We start from the raw sequence: 20,734 nt of genomic DNA on the forward strand, positions 1-20,734 counted from the left end.
ATGATCGCTGCTGTGATCTGAGTTTGTTCTCCTTCGGAAAACTCGGTATCATCCGTAACCTTCTGTTCTGTTTGCTCATCGGATGCGCTAGCTTTGCGCTGCTCTTTGGCTTGGAGTATGGTCTGGTACAGCGGCTGTTCCACAGGAAGAAAGCTGGAGCAACGAATTCGATCAACGCGGATCACCCCGGGGCCAGCTCGGACATGGATTCGGACGTGCTGGAGGAGAAGCGCCGCATACAGAATCTCAGCCGCGGGGACATCGATGGCCACAATCTACTGCTGCGTGATGTGAGCAAGTACTACGGTAACTTCCAAGCCGTCAACAAACTGTCGATCGGCATAAACCACTCAGAGTGCTTCGGATTGCTCGGAATCAACGGCGCCGGTAAGACGACAACCTTTAAGATGATGACTGGAGATGAAGAGATTTCCTCCGGAGATGGTTGGGTGCGTGGAAACAATCTGCGCACGGACATGAACCGAGTGCACCGGCAGATCGGTTACTGTCCCCAGTTTGATGCACTGCTCGATGATCTTACGGGCCGAGAAACGTTGCGGATCTTTGCCCTGCTGCGCGGAGTGCGTAGTAAGGAAATTAAAAACGTCTCTTACATTTTGGCCGAAGAACTGAACTTCGCCAAGCACCTGGACAAACGGACCGTGGCGTACAGTGGCGGTAACAAGCGAAAGCTTAGCACAGCTCTCGCACTGTTGGGCAACCCATCGGTGGTTTATCTCGATGAACCGACCACCGGTATGGATCCGGGGGCGAAGCGACAATTCTGGGACGTTATCTGCAAGGTGCGCAGCACTGGTAAATCGATCGTGCTCACATCGCACAGTATGGAAGAGTGTGAAGCCCTCTGCACCCGGCTCGCCATCATGGTGAACGGAGAGTTCAAGTGTCTCGGTTCGACGCAACATCTGAAGAACAAGTTCTCGAAAGGATTTCTGCTGACGGTCAAGGTAAAACGCAGCACACCGGAAGCGCAACAAAAGCGAGTCACAGGAGTAAAGGACTTTGTTACGAATCGGTTCGCCGGTGCCATCTTGAAGTAAGTATCAATTATCGACAGGTACCAGTCGTAGCCTGGTTAACTTAATTGAAATTCTTTGGTTTGTATTATTGCAGAGAGGAGTATGAGGATTCGCTAAGCTTCCACATTCCGGTGACGGATCTAAAGTGGTCCCAGATGTTCGGGCTGATGGAGAGCCACAAACAGGAGCTGGAAATCGACGACTATGCCCTTGGCCAGACCTCGCTCGAGCAGGTGTTCCTATTTTTCACCAAATATCAACGCGAGGTTGATTAAACAATAGGCGCATTACTGTAATGAGTATCTCACTGCTGAAAGGCCCTGTGACGTAGATGAACTTGTATATAAGTTACATTTTTATTTTGAATATTCTCAATCCTCAATATCGACACCAAAATAAAAGTGGATCATTAATTTATAAATTGAGCCATATTTTACTCCAACCATTTCGAGTTCACTTGCACCGAGAAAGCAGCATCGCAGAGCACCATCTAATGGTTCCCTTGATTGACAAATGTGATGGATAACCCAATACAGCTTTGGCAATGAAAAAGAGTGCGGCTATCAATGTCTGCCACGGTCCCATGGCAACGCCAGGTTACAATGTTGTGCCGTTTTATGACGCTTTTACCCAAAAGCTGCCATTAATTACTTACTACACTCCCAATGATCTAGCCTTGAACTCCGCTTATGAGCGACACCTCGACGTTTGGCTTACCTGAAATGAATCGAAGAAAGAAGGATCACGTCAGTTACATGACAATTTTAATATTACAGGCAGCAGGAACATCGTGCCGATATTCATCGACGCTGAAAGCTAAAGAAACTACGGACGTACTCGCTAGCGCGCTTTCTGATGATGATAAGAAATTTATGGCCACGTCGGAAAACGGCAATTGTTCCCGTCTACCCTGTCTGGGCGTCAGCTGGTAGCGTCAGCCCCCGGTCACAATGGCCCCACCCAATCCATCGCCCAACAGTGAACGCTAATTGTAGGACACACTAAACCGTCATCACTCGGCCAGTTTTTCTGAGCCGTGTCCTTTGCCACGTTGCACACGCCACAGGAAAGTGTTATATGTCGGATCGATTTTCTTGCTACGGGCAAAAAAAAAAGAAAATCAATTCTTCGACCGAGCGACCGAAGTTGCTGGTAGATGGTTCGTGTTCATCAGCCATGTGGTATAAGGTCAAATGGAAAAAAGACCCCGGGTTTCCTCTGCGTGTGCAACTGACCATCAACGACGGCGGCACCTTCGGCGGGGGTTGCGGTATGGGTTGGGTGCGTGTAGTAAAGCAACCCCTATTGGCTCGTTTGTGCTCGGTGTGGTCCAGCGAGCGTTGATGGCCACACTGTTAAAAACACCCACACGAAGAGGTCGTGCACGCGTTGGTGTTGGCGCGTGTGACGCGCGCGAGACTCACAATGCCGTAGGGTTGCGGTTCAAATAAAAAATGCTTAGTAATGTTGCGTCGAGTCGCGCGGTATGGTGTTGGTAGTGGATGGCGCCGATAGTAGCACGAACCCGGTGCGATTGTTGATGGTGGTGTGGAGATTGCCGTTGTTGATAAACACGACTTTGGGTTTGAGCGTAATTGTGTCGCGTCGGGCGTCACAGCCCCCGCAATCAGTTGCGCTGGAGCACGCGGTTCAATCGGTTCAGTGTTACGGCGTACGGCGTCTGTCCACTAAGACGCTAAGGCCACAAACCCGGCCGGCCGCACAATTGCCGGAATCACCGCCTACTGGGAGAGGTATGTCAAGTATGTGAGAGCTTAAAGTGCGCCATTTGGTGGCGGTAAATCAAAGCCACACTTGGGAAGTGCGTTGGTGTGACAACGCGAGTACCTAGTGGAGAGCATAGCATCTAGTGATCATAGCCAAACTTCAAGGGTCGCGCGAGATAAAATTTGCGGAACATCGTGTAATGCGTGTGTTTGTTTACGTCGGTGGTTTGTGTTATCGGTCGCGGTCTTTCGATGTTTCTGGAGCATTGTGGAGAACAGAATAGACACCGCTATGAATTGAGTGATTCATTGTGAAGCGCGTTAACATTTGAGATCGGGGTTTTTGGTCGTGCATTGTGGTTACCGTACCGTGGCGGGAATTTTTAAACTGAAATTGTATGAAATGAAGTGCAATCATCAGGCAGGTACTCTGACTCTAAGAGCACCGACAAGCCCGGGGTGATTCGATTCATTAAATCTTCCGCACAGCAAATCGAAAAAAAAACTGCCTTAATTAATCATTGTTCTCATGGTCAACGGCATGAGTCACTAACAGCTGATTATCTTATCACTCGCTAGACGCGATAAAATTCACCAAAAAAAGCAATCAATGATCACATTCTTATTGAACAGAATCTGCTGATAAGCTTGTAATCGAATGTGTATAGTTCGGATTTCTAGGTCGCATCAAATTCACTGGGAACGCTAAATCAATCCCAAAAGCAACTCGAAACAGAAGCCAAAATGACTTCTCGGTGGAACAAATTCGTGCTGCTGCTGTGGAAGAACTGGATCATCCAAAAGCGGCACTACATCCAGACACTGTTCGAAATCCTTATCCCGGTGCTGTGCTGTGCAATGCTCATCGTTGTGCGCGGACTGGTCGATCCGGAGCAGGTTGAGGAACCAACATTATTCGAACGGCTCGGAATTGGCACGATGGAGCGGTTGAACGGTGGTAAGATGCAAAAGACTCGATCCGGCACTCGATTTGAGTTCTCATGTCCGGAACTTTTCCGTTTAGCTTTCCCACCGGTCACGTTTACAGTGGCTTACTCACCGAAGAATGAGTTGCTAGATCAATTTCTGAGTGACGCAATTTCGGAAGAGATCGTCAGCCTTCGAAGGATTGAGCTCTTATCAACCGAGAACGCTCGTGACCTTGAGCGTACGCTGATGCAACAGAACTACATCGGGGGGATCGAGTTCCCGGACAGTTACGCGGTAAGGAAAAAGGGGTTTTGCCGGCAGATCAATCAAGTTTCCAGCAATGACTAATCAGACCGCTTCATTCCATTTAGAATCAAACCGAGCTACCGGAGCGTTTGGAGTACGCTATACGCTTGCCCGGCGAGCTTCGCTTCACTGGCTGGCAGTTTGGCAATTGGCGAACGAACTTTATGGTCATACCGTTCGTTCAAGGGCTACGGAATGCTAACCTATCGGATGGTGGCAGTCCCAGTTACCACGGTGAAGGTTTCCTCACGCTACAGGCAGCTATCGCACGCACGTTCATCCGCCGACAGCGTACCGGCTATCCACTGCCGGAAGTGTCATTGAGAGTGAGTCACGGAGCCATGCTCGCGCTCGACATTGCCGTTTCGAATTGATAACGACCTCCCCTCTTCCTTCGAATGCAGCGCTATCCGTATCCACCGTACTATGACGATATTGTGCTGGTAGCGATGGAACGTCTGCTGCCGATGATCATTTTGATCTCGTTCTTCTACACCTGCATCAACACGGTCAAGTACATCACGATCGAAAAGGAGAAACAGTTGAAGGAAGCGATGAAAATCATGGGACTACCGAACTGGCTGCACTGGACGGCTTGGTTCGTGCGCTGCCTGATCCTGCTGCTGATCACCATTTCGCTGCTCGTCTTCCTGGTGTGTGCCAACCTTACTCCCAACACGGACCTCTCCGTACTCCAGTACTCCGAATGGTCCGTGCTGTGGTTTTTCTTTCTGTCGTTCGTTCTCGTGACGATCTGTTTCTGTTTCATGATGAGTGTGTTCTTCAACAAAGGTATGTCGTGTCGAGATTTTCTTCGATTAGAATGACTCGCAATTCAATCTAATGAACGTTTTATTTCCCTACATCCTCCAGCTAACACTGCCGCCGGAATCGCTGGCCTTTTGTGGTTCCTGTTTGCTATCCCGTTCAACGTTACCGTTCAGAACTACGATGAGATGGCGTTGGGGACGAAAATTGCCTCCAGTCTACTCTCGAACACGGCCATGTCATTCGGAATCATGAACATCATCCGCCTCGAGGGTAACCAGATCGGGCTGCAGTGGAGCAATCTGTTCTCTGCGCCCTCGATGGGCGACGAGTTCAGTGTCGGTCTGGTGATGGTTATGTTTCTGGTAGACGCTTTGCTCTACCTCGCCATCGCACTATACTTCGAGCAGGTAATGCCCGGTGAGTTTGGTGTGGCCAAACCGTGGAATTTTCTCTTTACTCGAGACTTTTGGAAGCGGAATCGTATTGAGGATGGGTCCGGTGGGATGTCTAAGGACGAAGCGTCGCCGTACTTTGAAACGGAACCAACCATCGAACGGGCTGGTGTGCGCATTATGAATCTGCGCAAGGTTTACGGCAAGAAGGTGGCCGTTGAGAGGCTTAATTTAAATATGTACGATGGACAGATAACGGTTTTGCTGGGACACAATGGGGCCGGTAAAACGACAACGATGTCCATGCTTACTGGAATGTTCTCACCAACCTCGGGAACAGCTCTGGTGAATGGATATGACATCCGGAAGGACATCGAAGGTGTTCGCTTTTCGCTGGGACTGTGCCCTCAGCATAACGTGCTGTTCAATGAGCTAACGGTGGCGGAACATTTGAAGTTCTTCGCGCAGTTGAAGGGTGTACCGGCGTATAAGACCGTCGGTGAGATCGACAAGTATGTCAACTTGCTGGAGTTGACCGATAAGCGTAATGCACAATCGCACACCCTCTCCGGTGGTATGAAACGTAAGCTCGGTGTTGGAATTGCTCTGTGTGGTGGTTCGAAGGTGGTGCTGCTTGATGAACCGACCTCCGGTATGGATCCATCGGCACGACGCGCACTGTGGGATTTGATACAGCGAGAGAAGGTCGGCCGGACGGTGATTCTATCGACACACTTCATGGACGAAGCGGATGTGCTCGGTGATCGGATAGCGATCATGGCTGAAGGGACATTGAGAGCCATTGGGTCACCTTTCTTTTTGAAAAAGACTCTGGGCGCTGGTTATCGATTGATTTGCGTTAAGGAAGCGAACTGTGATAAACAGCGGGTGCTGTCGATGCTACGGAAGTACATTCCCGATGTGCGTGTTGAAACGGACATCGGTACGGAGCTATCGTTTGTGTTGCGGGAAGACTATCTGCCAGTGTTCCAGCGGATGCTCGAAGAGCTGGAGCAGAATATGAGGGAATGTGGCATATCTAGCTACGGAATTTCGCTCACCACGATGGAGGAAGTGTTTCTACGGTGAGCATAAAGATTGTTGTTGTTATAATTCATGTAATTATTCTGAATTTTGTGCTTCGTTTCGATAGAGCTGGAAGTGATTCAACCACCACCGAGCAATCTTCAACGGACAAAACCAACGGGTATATCGACATCAACGAAAACAGTGACACATGTAAGTGACCAAGAAATGAAGCTCCACTATGCTTGGTTTAACATCGTGACTGTTTCTTCAGATTCCCTTGAAGGACTTCGCCTGCTGACGGGATCAAAGCGATTGTTTTACCAAATCTACGCGCAGTTCTACAAAAAATTGCTCACCACCGTCCGAAGCTGGATTACACTCTCGCTGCAGCTCTGCATCCCGATCCTCTTTGTGCTGATGTCGTATCTGATCTTCTTGAACGCAAACACTGGCCGTGATCTGCCCGAGTTGACAATCAACTTCGATCGATACACCGGATCGTTAACGGTGGTGGAAGTTGAGGCTGGCTCGGAGTCCACCGGTGCTGCGTATCGAGAGCTGTTTCGAAATGAACCTCCGGTCCATCAGCTAACAGCAATCGATACTGATATGACGTCCTACATTCTAAAGACGGTAAATGGAATGCAATCTTTTTGAGAAATCAGCATCGTGCTTACAGAGCTTTTGTTCCGATTTTTAGGCCGCGCAGGACATACCGACGTTCAATTCACGTTACTGGGTAGGAGCGACACTCAATGCGAACGACTGTACGGCTTGGTTCAACAACAAGGCCTACCACAGTGCACCGCTTGCCGTCAATTTGATCTACAATGCACTCCTGCGGAGTGTCTGTCCCACCTGTGAGCTTCAAGTCAGCAACAAACCACTCCCCTACCGCCTGGACACTCAACTGCAGCGTCTCGAAACGGGTGCCAATGCCGGTTTCCAGCTAGCATTCAACACCGGCTTCGCCATGGCTTTCGTGTCGGCGCTCTTCATTCTGTTCTACATCAAAGAAAGGACGACACGGGCCAAGCTGCTCCAGTTCGTCAGTGGCGTCAATGTGGCCCTCTTCTGGACCATCTCATTCCTGTGGGACTATCTGGTGTTCATTGTGGCGTCACTCTGCTACATTGTGACACTTGCGATCATCCAGCAGGATGGTTGGTCAACGTTCGATCAACTCGGGCGTGTGTTTCTGGTGCTACTGTTTTACGCATTCGCCAGCCTTCCGGTGACGTATCTATTCGCCTACCTCTTCAACGTACCGGCCACCGGATTCGTTAAGATGATGCTGCTCAATGTGCTATCGGGCACGATCTTCTTTACCGCCGTCTCACTGCTTCGCTTTCCCGATATCGATCTCGACAATGTGGCCGATGTGCTCGAGTGGATCTTTATGTTTTTCCCGAGCTTCGTCTTGACGCAGACGATGAACGCGCTGAACCAGGTGGGCAATCGGGAGGTGCTGTGTGAGCGTGCCTGTGAGCAGATTCCGATCTGTACCGAGCAACTGAAGTGCCTGTTTGCTCCCGAGTGCTGCTCGATGAATCCGTTCTCCTTCGATCAAACGACGGGCATCAACCGAAGTTTGCTGTTTTTCGTCGCCATCGGAGTGATCAGCTTCATGCTGATCATGATCATCGACTACCGGTTGCTGAAGAAGATCCTTTCTCGCAAAGCGAAAACGCCAGGTGAACTGTTGAACGGTGATGGTCCGAGAGATGAAATCGATTCGGATGTGCTGGACGAGAAGCAGCGTATCGGTCAGTGCAGTGGCGGGGAGTTGGCATCCTTCAACCTGGTGCTGAAGGAACTCTCCAAAAGTTACGGTAACTTTCTGGCGGTCAATCGGTTGACGGTTGGTGTGCGTCATTCCGAGTGCTTTGGATTGCTCGGTATCAACGGGGCCGGTAAAACATCGACGTTCAAGATGATGACCGGTGACGAGAACATTACATCGGGCGATGCCTGGGTCAATGGAATCAATTTGCGCACGGACATGAACAGGGTGCACCAGCAGATCGGTTACTGTCCCCAGTTTGATGCACTGCTCGAGGAGCTTACGGGCCGGGAAACGTTGAAGATCTTTGCGCTGATGCGAGGCGTTGAACGTTCGGAGATTAACGGTGTGTCGTTGACGCTGGCCGAAGAGTTGAACTTCACCAAGCACCTGGACAAGCGCACAAAGGCGTACAGTGGTGGAAATAAGCGAAAGCTTAGCACAGCTCTCGCACTGATGGGTAACCCATCGGTGGTTTATCTCGATGAACCGACCACCGGTATGGATCCGGGAGCGAAGCGACAGTTTTGGAATGTAATTTGTAAGATCCGCAATTCCGGCAAATCGATCGTGCTCACATCGCACAGCATGGAAGAGTGTGAAGCCCTCTGCACCCGGCTCGCCATCATGGTGAACGGAGAGTTCAAGTGTCTCGGTTCGACGCAACATCTGAAGAACAAGTTCTCCGAAGGATTTCTGCTTACGGTCAAGACAAAGCGTGATCAACCACAAGCGGCCGATGAGGTAAAGTCGTTCGTGATGAGCAAATTCACAGGAGCGGTTCTTAAGTAAGTAGCCGAGGCCATCGAGTGCCTTGAAACAACTGGGCTTTCGGGGCTTATTCATGATTTTTCTTGGTTTTTCCACAGAGAGGAGTATCAAGATTCACTAACGTTCCATATAGCGCGCACCGATCAGCGATGGTCGGCCATGTTTGGGCTGATGGAAGCATCGAAGGACCGGCTCGGTATCGAGGACTACGCACTCGGCCAAACGACGCTCGAACAGGTGTTCCTATTTTTCACCAAATACCAAAGGGCCACGGATTGAATGTTTTAGAGAGCATTTTGAGAATGTTTGTTAAATCAATTATACCACAGTATTGTTAATAAATCACGAGATCGTTGATGTGAGCATGGGAATATAATTCCTTGCACAGATTCTGCCAAAAAGTATTTGGTGGTTGTTCATAATAAATGTGCAATAATCACTGCCACTGCGTGGGTATGTAGAATTCAAATGATTAGCCTTAAGGCAGGAATACACGAAGCGTAAACTCTCGTATAAACTCAGAATGTAATGCCAAAAAGTTTACGCTTCGTGTGGCAGGCATAATCGCATAAAAGTTTATACCGAAATGTCAACTGCAATTACATTCGTGCACCTGCAATTACACTATGCTATTACATCAATTACATGTGTTTTTGGCCACAAAAAACATAAATCGACGAGATAAGTTGACTTCTGAACATCTTCTTTTATATTCTAAGATGTTTTTACTGTATATTAGCGATTGTAGAATATTCAATTCATCATAACGCTACGCTTCATGTTGGTGCTGTGTTTATGCTTGCTTTTACGCTCGGATTTACGCTCCGCGGGCCTATAATCTGTTTGACATAAGCATAATCTTTTTGGCATTACACTCTGAGTTTATACGAGAGTTTACGCTTCGTGTATTCCTACCTTTATAAACCGATTATCAAAATGTTGAAAGAAAATATGAGAAATATTGGTTTTTTTGCGGTATTGATACGATATTATTGGATATTGTGTATTGTTTCCAACAGTTGGTTACAATTTTGGATCATAATATGATATTTTCTCCGGTGGATTGCTTAAATGCCAATTAATTGACTTGTATATTCTCAAAACCACTCCATGATAAATGAACTATGGACACAAATTTGATGTTCATATAAAGGATAGAGCATAGCAGATTTATAATCAAATTCCTTTTTGGATGGGTTGCAATGCAAAATCAATTTATGGCAATAAATTGCCCCGGCCCGTAAAAATTCCAAGGTCACCATAAATCATGAAAATTCAACACCCACCGGCCACGACCGGCCACCCTTCTCGAAAGCTCATAAACAAATTCCGACAAAGTCGCCGCATTCGAAACAAAAAAAAATTCCACGCAATGCTCGTGAAATGAGAGGAAAACAAATGGAAACTCCACACACGATAAAATAATTCTTTCTGCCAGATGTCAGCTGCAGCACAACCAACGTGGTATTTTTTCGTCGAAAAAAAAAGTCCTCCGAAAAAAAAGGAAAATGGCACGCCAGCTAATCTAATCCTTCGGTAACAAGCCTGCCCGGAGGTACACGATGACAGAGCAACTAAGCAGCCTTCGTCTCGACGTTGCTTTTGCTTTATATCGGACTGCTTTCATCAATCATCTTCTCACGAGGCGTTTGGGGCTTGATGAGGGACGCAGGTGGTTGCAGGTAGTGGGGGCTGGATGCTGACATACCCGTTCACGGTGCTAACAAGGAAACGAGTAGCGGGCCAATGTGATTAATGCCAAAACAAAGGCCGCCCGGGCTGGCTCGCGTGAAATGAAATTAATCAATTTCGACAACACTCCAGCGAAAGAGGGAACCGGACTTGCTCTCTGGAGCCCAGTGCGAATGCCGAAAATTGCGGCAAAAAGAATCCCAAATCATCCTGAGCCTATCCGTCCTTCGTGCTAAACTAGTTTGTGGATCTCGCGGGAGTTCGTCCAGCGGCGGTGATGGAAATTGATCTTTGATTGTTGGTTCCCACGAACCGGTGACGAGAAAACGCTACAGGTGGCATACCGGTGAATGGCCTGCCTGCCAGTGTGTTGGAAAGCATGAAGTCACTGTCAACTGTCGAGATGGTCACCGAGAGACCATCATAAATGGGTAATTGGGAAGCGAGCAAATCCCGCGGAACCGACACCGAAGCGAAACAGTTCAAGCAAATAGAAATGACAATATAACGCCCCATTCGTAGTGGAAAGGTGAAGAACGCGGTGGAACGACTGATGCGGATCAATATTGAATTCCGCTGGCGCAGAGAATCATAGCAACGGTTCACGGTCATGGAAACGTCGCGCTCAACGAGATTTCCGCGTAATGGATCAACGAAGGGAAACAATCAAATAATCGTTTATGCTTTATCGCGGGAATTCTAGAATCAATTCCACTGGAAAGTGCATAGTACTAGCCTGACTGTGATTGCTTTGAACAATGTATTCAACAGATTGAATATGAAATCCCGGCGATGGAATACTATCGTAGCAATCAATGGTTTTCTCGGATAAAGAACATTTAACAATCGTTCAATAAATTGGCTGAGTTTCCAATTAAATGCACATCATGTGAAAGTGCTTTAAAGCTCCTCTGGATCACACAGTTACCACAAACTCTGCATCACTGGCTAATGATCTTGTTGAGGTCGATCACAACTCCCACACGCATTCCGCTACAGGCGTGCACAGTAGGTCGCGGCCGCGTGACCATAAAAACGGGTGGAAAGAAACTTTCTTGGCATGTTCGGCTATTTCCCTCAACATAGCACTGTACTGACCGGTGACGCAATCGTTTTGGTTACATATTTTTGCCAATTTGAACACTCAGTTTAACGATCCTGTTTAATACTTGCCATGCAAAGTGCGTGTGCATGTTATTATGATCTGTTAAAGTAAATGAAACTGGTTTTTTGTAAGTAAGTCAACGATTTATTGAAATTTGGCAGAGTGACCTAATTAATGTAAACAGCATTACATAATATTCATTAAAAGAAATTTGATGTATCTGCGATCAATCAGTACAGGTTAAACCTGTTTGAGGCCTCCAAAAACCTTCAAACATATACCAATGCCAGCCAGAGCTTCCACTACTTCGACGCCGTTCGCCGACTTCAGCCCGCAGCTCAGTGGTGCTGCTGTACGGCCAACAACCGACATGCGAAGGCGTATGTGAGGTGCGCTATTCCGCCGTGCGTCTCTGTTGTCCGCATGAATCGACTGTTGCCATCGTCGTTGGTCGTACTGTCGATACCGAATTTGGTCACAGGCCCCCGGAGCCAGTTCTTCAAGCTCGGCAAAGAAGGAAGCAGCCGGACGCGGTATTTGTACCGCGCGCGCGACTGTTACCTTTACACGGAATGTGCTCCAAGACGGCCGCGAGCCAAGATGGCCATCGCTTTTGGCCGGGACCGTTGCGAAGGAGGTTGAACTGAGGTTGTCCGGCGTTTGTTTCCTCGAACAGCTTCAACTCCACCTTCGGAGGCGATCTCCTGCTGCCGTGGGTGGCCTAATGACAAGATGTCACTATGGCTGCGGTGGCCAATGGCCCCAAAAACGAATGCCGGTGCGTTGGTAATGAACTTTTTGTCATACTTTTGGAAGGAAGCTTTGGTTTGGCATTGTCGGCCCACGCTCCAGCAGATGGCGACGAATCGATACGCGGTCGGTTGAATGTCTGCAGCTCGAATCCCGAAAGCATCGCCGGTCTGGTCGATGTTTTTAATGATTTTTCAATATTTAAAGAATTGTTTGAACAGAAGAGCCACACCGTCTGTTTCGTATCTATTCTCGTCTGTGCGACTGCTTGCTCGGTCTGCCAGCAAAAAAGCATCTTTCCTTCCCAAATGGCTTTGATGGTCGCATCCAACGTCAACGAGCGCTAAATTGATGCCACGTGCAGTTTTCGTTTTGAACGTTCGCTTTGATTGGCCACCTTTTTAATTGAACATCCGGCACTGGAGCTGACGAATTGCCGAATCCGCAAAAGCATTTCTCGGTTTGAAAGTGTGAGCTGCGCTGGCTTGAAACACTTCAAAGGGCACGTTATCTAACGCGCTCGAGCGAACGAGAGCCGAGTATCCGTCGAATCCGGCGCGCTAATAAGCGAAGGTCAGTGCCGGATCAATCGCTGCCACCGGCATGTTCGCTCCTTAAATAGACGGCTCGCTCACCAATCTTCATGCACTGTCGGTGCAATCGATCCTCAGATAAGCCGCCGAACGCCGAAAACTTTGAACACTCTTCAGCTCAAAGCGCCACGCAACCACGCGGCTCCAGCCCATTTATGGAGAGCAGAATAACCTCCAGCAGCGCCAGCGCTCGACCACCATGGACCACCGGCATCAAGGGGGAGTGGATGATGCCGAAAACATGCACTTTATCGTGCGCGTAATGAGTGGCCATTCGGTAGACCACGGAGAACCGCGGTTTCAGCCATTTAGAAATTAGATCCGATCGATTTCCCTACCTGTGGTGGGCGCCGGTTTCAGGGTCGAGGCCACGAGGCCACTCGTGCACACTCAATCGTCGAGACGACTGTTCAACGTTTGAAATGGCGGTGAAACGGAGCCATTTTACCAACCACCAGAAACCAAACAGAAAAAAATCCGCAGAAACTCGTGGTTTTGGATTCGATGGTCACATCACCGTATAATGGTTTTGAGCGTCGATGATGAGCCTTTCATTTTGGGAGAGGTACAGAGAGAGAGAGAGAAATTTTCCCATTAATACACCCGCAACTGTCCAGCTGACCAATGGTGCTGGCTGGCTGCTGGAGGACATTCTCAATGGAACACAATTAGTAACTCGAAACGGTGGTCATTCGTTTGCAGATTGCCTGTAGCGTCAGAATGACTCGGAATGCTCACCGTAAACCGCCCATCTGGCCACCAGCTCTAACGCCATTTAGTGAAGGATCAACAGCATCGCAAATGGTTCGTTGGCCCGAAAGTTGTTCACCGAAATCCGAGATAAACTCTGTCGGCGGCAAGAGCTTACGCTTCCAATTGTTCTTAAATTATCGGCTCATTTGCGCTAAGCGGCCACCGATTACACCCCACGATTCCCAGGAGCTCCATTCTCGATCGAATTCGGATTCGAACGGTGGAAATCGAACATAATTAACTCTGGGCAATGCAATTCCCAACCGCGCACGAGCCTGAACCGGGGATTTAGTGGGGATGCTGCAACTTACCAGCACCAGCAGCAGCACCACCACAAAACCGCAATTAAATTACGCCTCTCTCCGGCAAACCGAAGCCGCTTTGGGGAACTTTTTCGTGCAAATCCCCTTTGCCGATTATCGAAGTTCGTTTCGATTTGGGTTCTCGATGCACTATTGGCGCACGATCCACGGCGATTACAATGATGGAGCCTTCTTCTGTGCTATTCTGTAGGGAGGAGCTTGTAGTAAAAGTTTCAGCGCTACGTATTTCGACACCGACACCGTTTGCTAGTGGTTGAGTGGAACACAAAAGCTCAATCTTTACAAACAACATGGAAAATGCATTTCGCTGACGCCGGTAGCGTTCTGTGACGATGACTGACGATTCGGCAGTGGTTGGTGGCAGGTTCTTATGCTTTTCCGTACATGTTTGGTTGTGCATCACTCAGGAAGGTTGCAGGATTTGCAGAGGAATGTTAGTAACCGCGTAGAGACAATTGTCACTAGCATTCAACAAGCGCTGAGTTTGTAAAAGTTGAGCTGTGTTGGGGAATTCGTGGTAGGGCAATGTTTTACCATTAGTTGATGCCAAGGAAGGCGTTCTCGTTTCCTTGGTCTGTTCTAGGATTGCTTTAAGGTGACACTAAGATATTTTCTTAGATGTTATGCAGGTCTGTTTAATTTTTTCTGCAACAACGAAACAATATGGATCATAAAACTCCTCACGATATTTGAAGTAACCGTGCATCATTATGTTAAAGTGTCGAAGTAACGAAGGTTAGGAAACACTAAAGTGTACAATAACGATCGCTGAATCAGTTAAAACATTGAAATCGACAACAAAGCAATGAGTGCGAGTCTCGAGCCGCATCATCATCATCATCATTATCTCCATCAGCAGCCCATCAACGCATTGCTCGAACGAGTGTGTTTGGACGTAAATAAATTAAATTTAAGCCGCGACTCCAAGCACGCGTGAGTTACCGTCGCTGCCACTGATTCTGATTGGTCTACCACTTTCCGGATTTTTGGAACGGCGCCTCTCTACAGGATTGTTCGTTTTGGTCGGCACGAAACGAAATTCGCGAAACCACATATTTCATTCATATCGTGGGGCAATATCGCTGCGCCATGGCAAGGAGGAAAAAAAGGTACAATCGTACACACATACCGGAACACACCGGGGGGAAACTCGTGGACGTTATGAATTATTGAATCGTTTGATCCGCGGAGTTTCCCAGGAAGCTGTTCCGGACCGCGTTCTGCGCGACGAAGCAGATAAGCATTTTTGATTAAATGTGCAAACCCGAAAACCAACCGGTAGCCAACCGGCAGCGCAAACGGCGGTAACCATATTTACCATTTGCATTGCCCGTTACCCAAATACTCAAAAAACTCACACGCTCGCACGCACGCACAATTGAAAGCAAATTGATTTCAATTTGTTTCACCAACCACCCTCGGTATCACCATGGCAATCCATCGATGCAATCTGGACGCGGAGTTGGGATTCGAGAAGAGAACGTTCGGATTTTTGGAGGAAATATTGGCGTAAAACTGAAGCTGCGACTACTACGTTCAGCGATACCGATGTGTAGGACTACTGTATCCAGTGCCAGTGCCAGCGGTCCCGGGCCCAAAGGCAGAAAGAAAGACCAAACCAGCGTTTGGGCGTTTGGGAGAAACTTTTTCATTCTTTCCTCCCGTGCCACCCCCCCCCGTGACCAACGCCCAGGTAGGTGTAGGCCACGGAATTGAGAGGTTTCGGCGGTTTTGTGGTTCGCCAACCTTCCATCGATCGTCGGGCCCCGTCGTCATCGAAGCAAGCACGAAAGTGTGGGCTGGAAATGCGTATCGTTTATGCAAATTCGATGGCAAGATGGCAGGCCAACCTTGCGAGCTTTAAAACACCCGCATAGACAAGAATCAAGTGTTGCAATCGGACGGTGGGGTGTGGTGCTATCGTTTGAATCGATTATTCGCGCCTGAACTGCTTGGCCAACCAGGTTCGTTCTGCTGACGGCCGATGGTGAGTTTGCGTTGCATTTGCTAAATCGATTTTGGTTTTGGACAAGGATTTAAGGCTTCTTGGGCTGGCTAAAGCATAATAATCGCTCACTATGCTCTGTTATGCTCGCCTGTGAATGTGATTCTGTCTGTCTCAATTGGAAAGATCGGATCGATTTTTGGTTCGATTAGATTTTCTCTTTTTTGCCCCACCGCTTAAAAGGTGATGCTCTAAACCAAATCAAGGTTAATTGAGATGTGTGCTCAACGTGGGAGATTACATTTCGGTGGGTCTCATTTATCGGCGTCGGCTACGGCTTCCGCTGAAGCCGCTTCCACCGGAAATGGGTTGACAGGGCTTCGCTCCCCATTTCTCAATACTCAATTACCGTCAATGGGCGGGCGATTGAAGTGTTTTATGGTTTTCAATAAAGCGAGAAGCCCATAAGCTAATCGCTCGTGGCATGGGAATCCCCGCTTTCGCGCTTCGGGCACCCAAACTGGGTTATTGGATCGGATTTTGTGTCTTGTCAAATTTCATCCGGGATGCCGCGCGATGAAGTGCGATTATTAGCTCGTATCTATCCGTCACATCGCGCTTGTCAGGCTGGTGCTGAGGTACAGGGGCTGCACCATTATTCCAAGCCACAACGCAACGGGCCGTGACCAGCGCCGTGGCTTCACGTTCAATAAATCCATTCCACAGCCATCCGTGCAGCCACGAACATGAGCATAAGCAGCATGGTGCCTGCTTTGGTTGCATAAAGTGCAACCGGCTTAAGTCTGATCTGTGTCATCGCACCAACTTGTGCGTGCCTACATCACGGTTGGTTAAAAATTGGAAATTTTCCCCACAATCGCAATCACCGAACGGGGGGAGGAAAATTTGAAAATCAAAAACGCGGTGAAGCGATCGCTCCAGTGAACGTCGTCGCGTCGCGGATCGTGATCGCGATCCAGCGCGCGCTTTAGCGACGCCACTAGGGGAAGGTTCTCCAGTAACCCGGCGACCGGTTTCAAGCGCAAGAGCCAAATTACACAACACGATCGTTCGCTTACTCGCTCGCGCGCGCGCGCTGGTGTTACCCCATTCCGCGATTGCTTTCTTTCGGTTTCGTCTTTTCTCCGCTCGTTCCTCTGGCCCATGGTGCGCACACACCTTGGCCGTGGGCCGAGCTAGCGGTAAACGCCTCGTTTGTCGCAAACGCACGTTGAGTTGACGCACGCACGGAGAGTGGTCGCTGGCACAAAGATCTGTGCTGCAAGATACGTTGACGGCAAAACCTTCAATCGATCTCCGAAAACACCGAGAGCGCCGTGATGGTGGTGGTGGAATCGGGTTCCCAAAAATGGTTTGGACCAGTTTCCGGACCACCGGTCATAAATGGTCTCCTCCTCACCTCTCGCATCGACCCGGCCATTGGCGTGCCGTGGCATGTCAGATTAGAGTCCAGAAGTTCGCCATACCGGGACCACTTCAAGAGCAGCCGGAGGAGGTTATTGGCCTGATCCGCTCATTGGTCTTCTCTCGGTGGTAAAATGTGCAAATTATGCAAATCGATTCATCGCCAAACTCCCGAATGCCGAAGAGCGGCTTCTATTCCCTTTTTGCTATAAATCGCGCCGAGGTCCGGGCCTGTTTTCGAGCAAGATACTAGGGGGCCAAGTATTTTGCGGGATGGAACTGATGCTTACGACAGCAACTTTTGCTCTGACTCATCTTTCTCTCACTTACTGTCACGATCGTATCGTGTTGATAAATGTTATTACGCCTCAGAAGCTCCATTCTTGGGAAGAAGCATGAGCCAGGGATGTGTTTCTGTTTTTCGGGACAACTCGATAGCGTAAAATCGTGGAATTAGCTCCATGATGGCGAGAAAGGCGGAGACAGAGAAGGAGACGAAGCAAAAGCTCCTACCAAGAGACATGATGACAACTACATGTGCAAGTGCCTTGCGTCTCTGGGCAGTAATTAGCTTTATTGCGACGAATAACTTCTGATAACTTGTACCATCCGTTGTCCAGCTGCCCAGTGGGAGTCATTAGGAATTACCTGGAGGCTACAACTTTGGTCATTTCTCCGGACCGTACTACGGATTCGTCTGGTCGTCTACTACCGCTACGCTCTCTGTCCCACTCTCCTCTGTACTGTTGCTGAGATGGCAGTGCTGAGAAACAACAGCGAAGACCATTAACCTGGCTTAGAAAGCAAAAAGTTAAGGAAAACATTTGCCACTTTTTGATGAAGTGCGTAATGTATCCGTCGCCCTGCTTGGTCTCTCTTTTCTCGGTCTCCGCCTAATGACAGCAAGGCTCACCTCGGATGCTGATGCCGCCCGGCCGGCTTGCCTTGCTAAACGAGGTGAAAATTATCAATTAATTCACTTCCTTTCCACGGCAGGCACAGGAAGTGGCGTCATATGGAGCGTTCGTTCGGGTACCGGACCAGGGAGACTGTGACACAAACAGGCAGCTGCTGGCTGGTGGAACAAACGTTCGCTGTACACGACACGCGCCCTGACATAAATGCCATCAACGGTTTAATCAAGTTTGGGTTTCTAATTTTCGTGGCAATTTGTTGGTTGATTGTTGTCGGTCTCTGGAGCGCGCGCGTCGTGCAATTTGTGGTGTTGCGCAGTGAGGTGGTAAACGCAAAAGCGGGGGTTTGCCAAAGCAAAAGCTCCCTTTGCCCTCGATTCAGAAAAGTGTTTTCATTCGTAAATGAGATGCATATTTATGGATGTCACTTCAAAAGATTCCCTTCCAGTCCATGGGCGCTAAAGTCTCTTTAACGCTTCAGCTGGTTTTCGGTGTATCGAGTGATCAAAGTTCGCCCGCAAGCTATCACCTTTTTGCTTTCTCATTGCCACCCGGGTGTGTGTCTGTCGGTGAATCTGGGAGCTATATACAGCTTGAATGCACTCTATACACGCTACCCTGTGCCCAATCATGCATGGTTGCGAGTAATCTTTTTGAAAAATGTTTTTCCAAAACGTGGCGAACCATAGCACAACACGCTGCTCGCAGCTGGTGAAGCATAGCGGGAGTGGTGCGGAGAGGGACCCCCTTCAACAGCCCAAACTTGTACCAGTAAAAGTAGAACTGCATAGTGCAGTCGGCACCGCGACGTACGGCACCTGTGTCACCATCATCGAGTGCCCGAAGTGGTTCCCAATCGATCCGTCCTGATGCACGACATCTTTTGTCAGAAAGTTTTTCCAGGCGGGACAAAAGGGTAGCATGGTGAGTGGGCGACTAGAAGCAGTGTGCGCGGGTGAAAAGTGAGAGCCCGGTTTTTTACCTCCCTGCACCAGGACGCACGAGCTTGTATGATGAAAGCATGATAGAGAGGTAGTGAGGTAGCTTCCAGGAAGCGATAAGTACTCTTGCGGCCGTACATGCTAGGATAAAGTTTCTGCGCGAACAAATACCCGTCGAACAGAGTGAATGTTGACGGTGAGCAAGGTAGAAGCACTTGAAGTAGCGAATTTCATTTTCAAAGTCGATGAACAACAGCATAAAACATTTCAGGTGCACATTTTTCACAAAAATCGCGCTCTATTGAGCATGGAACATTGAGCTCTTCAGGTTTAGGAATTTCAGGATCACATTCTTGCGGATCATTTATTCCGAATTAGCACATACGATGATCGATGAATTAGGTGAGCTTTTAGTGGCACAAAAGGTGATAAAGTAATTAAACTGGGTGTGAAAATCATAGCGCCATGGAGGTTGGTAACGAAAGATCGAAACTTCTAATGGGAGTGTAAATTGATTTCTTCATTATAATTGTTTGCCACGCACTTGCACTGATACATTCAATTATGTCGATCCCGTTGAGCTGAGTAGTGGCGCAAACTGTGCGCAGCGCACAAGCATAAAAATGAGGCAACCAGGTCCCATTTCCCTTCGACCACCATTGCGTCGAACACCCGGATCGTGCACAAAACTACTGCCTGCCAGCCAGCTATTGATGGTTTAATTACAAACATAAATCATGCTGCGGTATGCAATTAACTTTACATCAATAAGGGTGGCAAAGCGATTACCGTGCCACCGGGAGCAAGATATCCTCCCCCTGGGGAGGGACCGGACGGAATTTCCCTCACCACCTCCTCTCCGTTTATGTCAACTTGAACTCAAATTGTCACCGCACTGCGGGCCTGTCGGCTGGCCATCAGATCAGGGAAACCAACCGTCGACCGCTGATAAACATCAATCAAACTCCGCCTCGCATAACGAACCGAGGGCACGCGTGCGGCATGATTACACTCGAACACATGCGAGCCCCGTGAGTACAGCATATCCGTCTTATGCAGATCACCTCCTCACAATCGTTGGAATGGTCACCGGTCAAAGACGCACGAGACCGCGGAGAGAGAGAGAGAGAGAGAGAGAGAGATGGATGTCGTGGTGAATCTGGTAGAGCTGTCGGTCATGTTGGATGCCTCGTTGTCGTGTCTGTCTCGTGCTGTAATCCGGTGCGCGCGAACAGGTTGCCCCGGATTCACTTCCTTCCTGCAGCGCAACGCGGTTGCCTTCATACGCAATCACCCTTTCGGGGCGGTGTGCTCCGTTAGGTCGATGAAAGTGAAAATGTTGATTAATCACGATCAAGGCGGGGAGAAGGGCGTTAAGATGGTTGGTCGTTTGGTTGGTTGGTTGGTTGGTTTTTGGGGTGAACGCCAGCGATAGTACGAGCCGTTCGCTACGAGCATGAGTCGTGGGTGACACGGTAGCCACTAACCAAATTTATGAGCATTAAAACATTAAAAGCATAAGACGGCGAGGAGGAGGTAGCGTT

At 48.8% G+C, this 20,734-nt stretch overlaps 3 protein-coding genes across 7 annotated transcripts in view; 2 read left to right on the forward strand and 1 right to left on the reverse strand.

Moving 5' to 3' along the window:
- Positions 1-1,465, forward strand: part of LOC126577018 (phospholipid-transporting ATPase ABCA3-like) — a 6,198-nt gene extending 4,733 nt beyond the window's left edge. The window contains exons 5-6 of the mRNA XM_050238381.1: positions 1-1,057; positions 1,135-1,465. The exon at positions 1-1,057 is cut by the window's left edge and continues 1,191 nt beyond it. Of these exons, the coding sequence (XP_050094338.1) occupies positions 1-1,057; positions 1,135-1,315 (1,238 nt within the window). The 3' untranslated portion in view covers positions 1,316-1,465. The remainder of the gene's footprint in view (positions 1,058-1,134) is intronic.
- The window catches only part of LOC126577016 (uncharacterized), a 124,702-nt gene that overhangs the window by 78,168 nt on the left and 25,800 nt on the right, over positions 1-20,734 (reverse strand). The gene's annotated exons all lie outside the window — the stretch shown is intronic.
- On the forward strand, positions 2,679-9,125 carry LOC126577017 (phospholipid-transporting ATPase ABCA3-like). Of its 4 annotated transcripts, XM_050238380.1 has the most exons (10): positions 2,679-2,803; positions 3,436-3,725; positions 3,792-3,991; positions 4,069-4,329; positions 4,408-4,795; positions 4,877-6,251; positions 6,320-6,405; positions 6,467-6,828; positions 6,896-8,766; positions 8,848-9,125. In XM_050238380.1, the coding sequence occupies exons 2-10, from the start codon at positions 3,512-3,514 to the stop codon at positions 9,026-9,028; spliced, it is 4,938 nt and encodes a 1,645-aa protein (XP_050094337.1). In that variant the 5' UTR covers positions 2,679-2,803; positions 3,436-3,511; the 3' UTR covers positions 9,029-9,125. The 4 variants fall into 4 exon arrangements, with proteins under 4 accessions (XP_050094337.1, XP_050094334.1, XP_050094335.1 ...); XM_050238377.1 differs by having other exon boundaries at positions 3,436-3,991; XM_050238378.1 differs by having other exon boundaries at positions 2,682-2,794; positions 3,436-3,991.

Source organism: Anopheles aquasalis, chromosome 3 (assembly GCF_943734665.1).
Source record: "Anopheles aquasalis chromosome 3, idAnoAquaMG_Q_19, whole genome shotgun sequence".
NCBI lineage: Eukaryota > Metazoa > Arthropoda > Insecta > Diptera > Culicidae > Anopheles > Anopheles aquasalis.

Excerpts from the sequence above, each read along its gene's own strand:
- LOC126577017 (XM_050238377.1), top strand. The coding sequence starts at position 3,512 with ATGACTTCTCGGTGGAACAAATTCGTGCTGCTGCTGTGGAAGAACTGG. Across the intron at positions 3,992-4,068 it reads AGTTCCCGGACAGTTACGCG|AATCAAACCGAGCTACCGGA; the intron begins GTAAGGAAAAAG and ends CATTCCATTTAG. Across the intron at positions 8,767-8,847 it reads TTCACAGGAGCGGTTCTTAA|AGAGGAGTATCAAGATTCAC; the intron begins GTAAGTAGCCGA and ends GTTTTTCCACAG.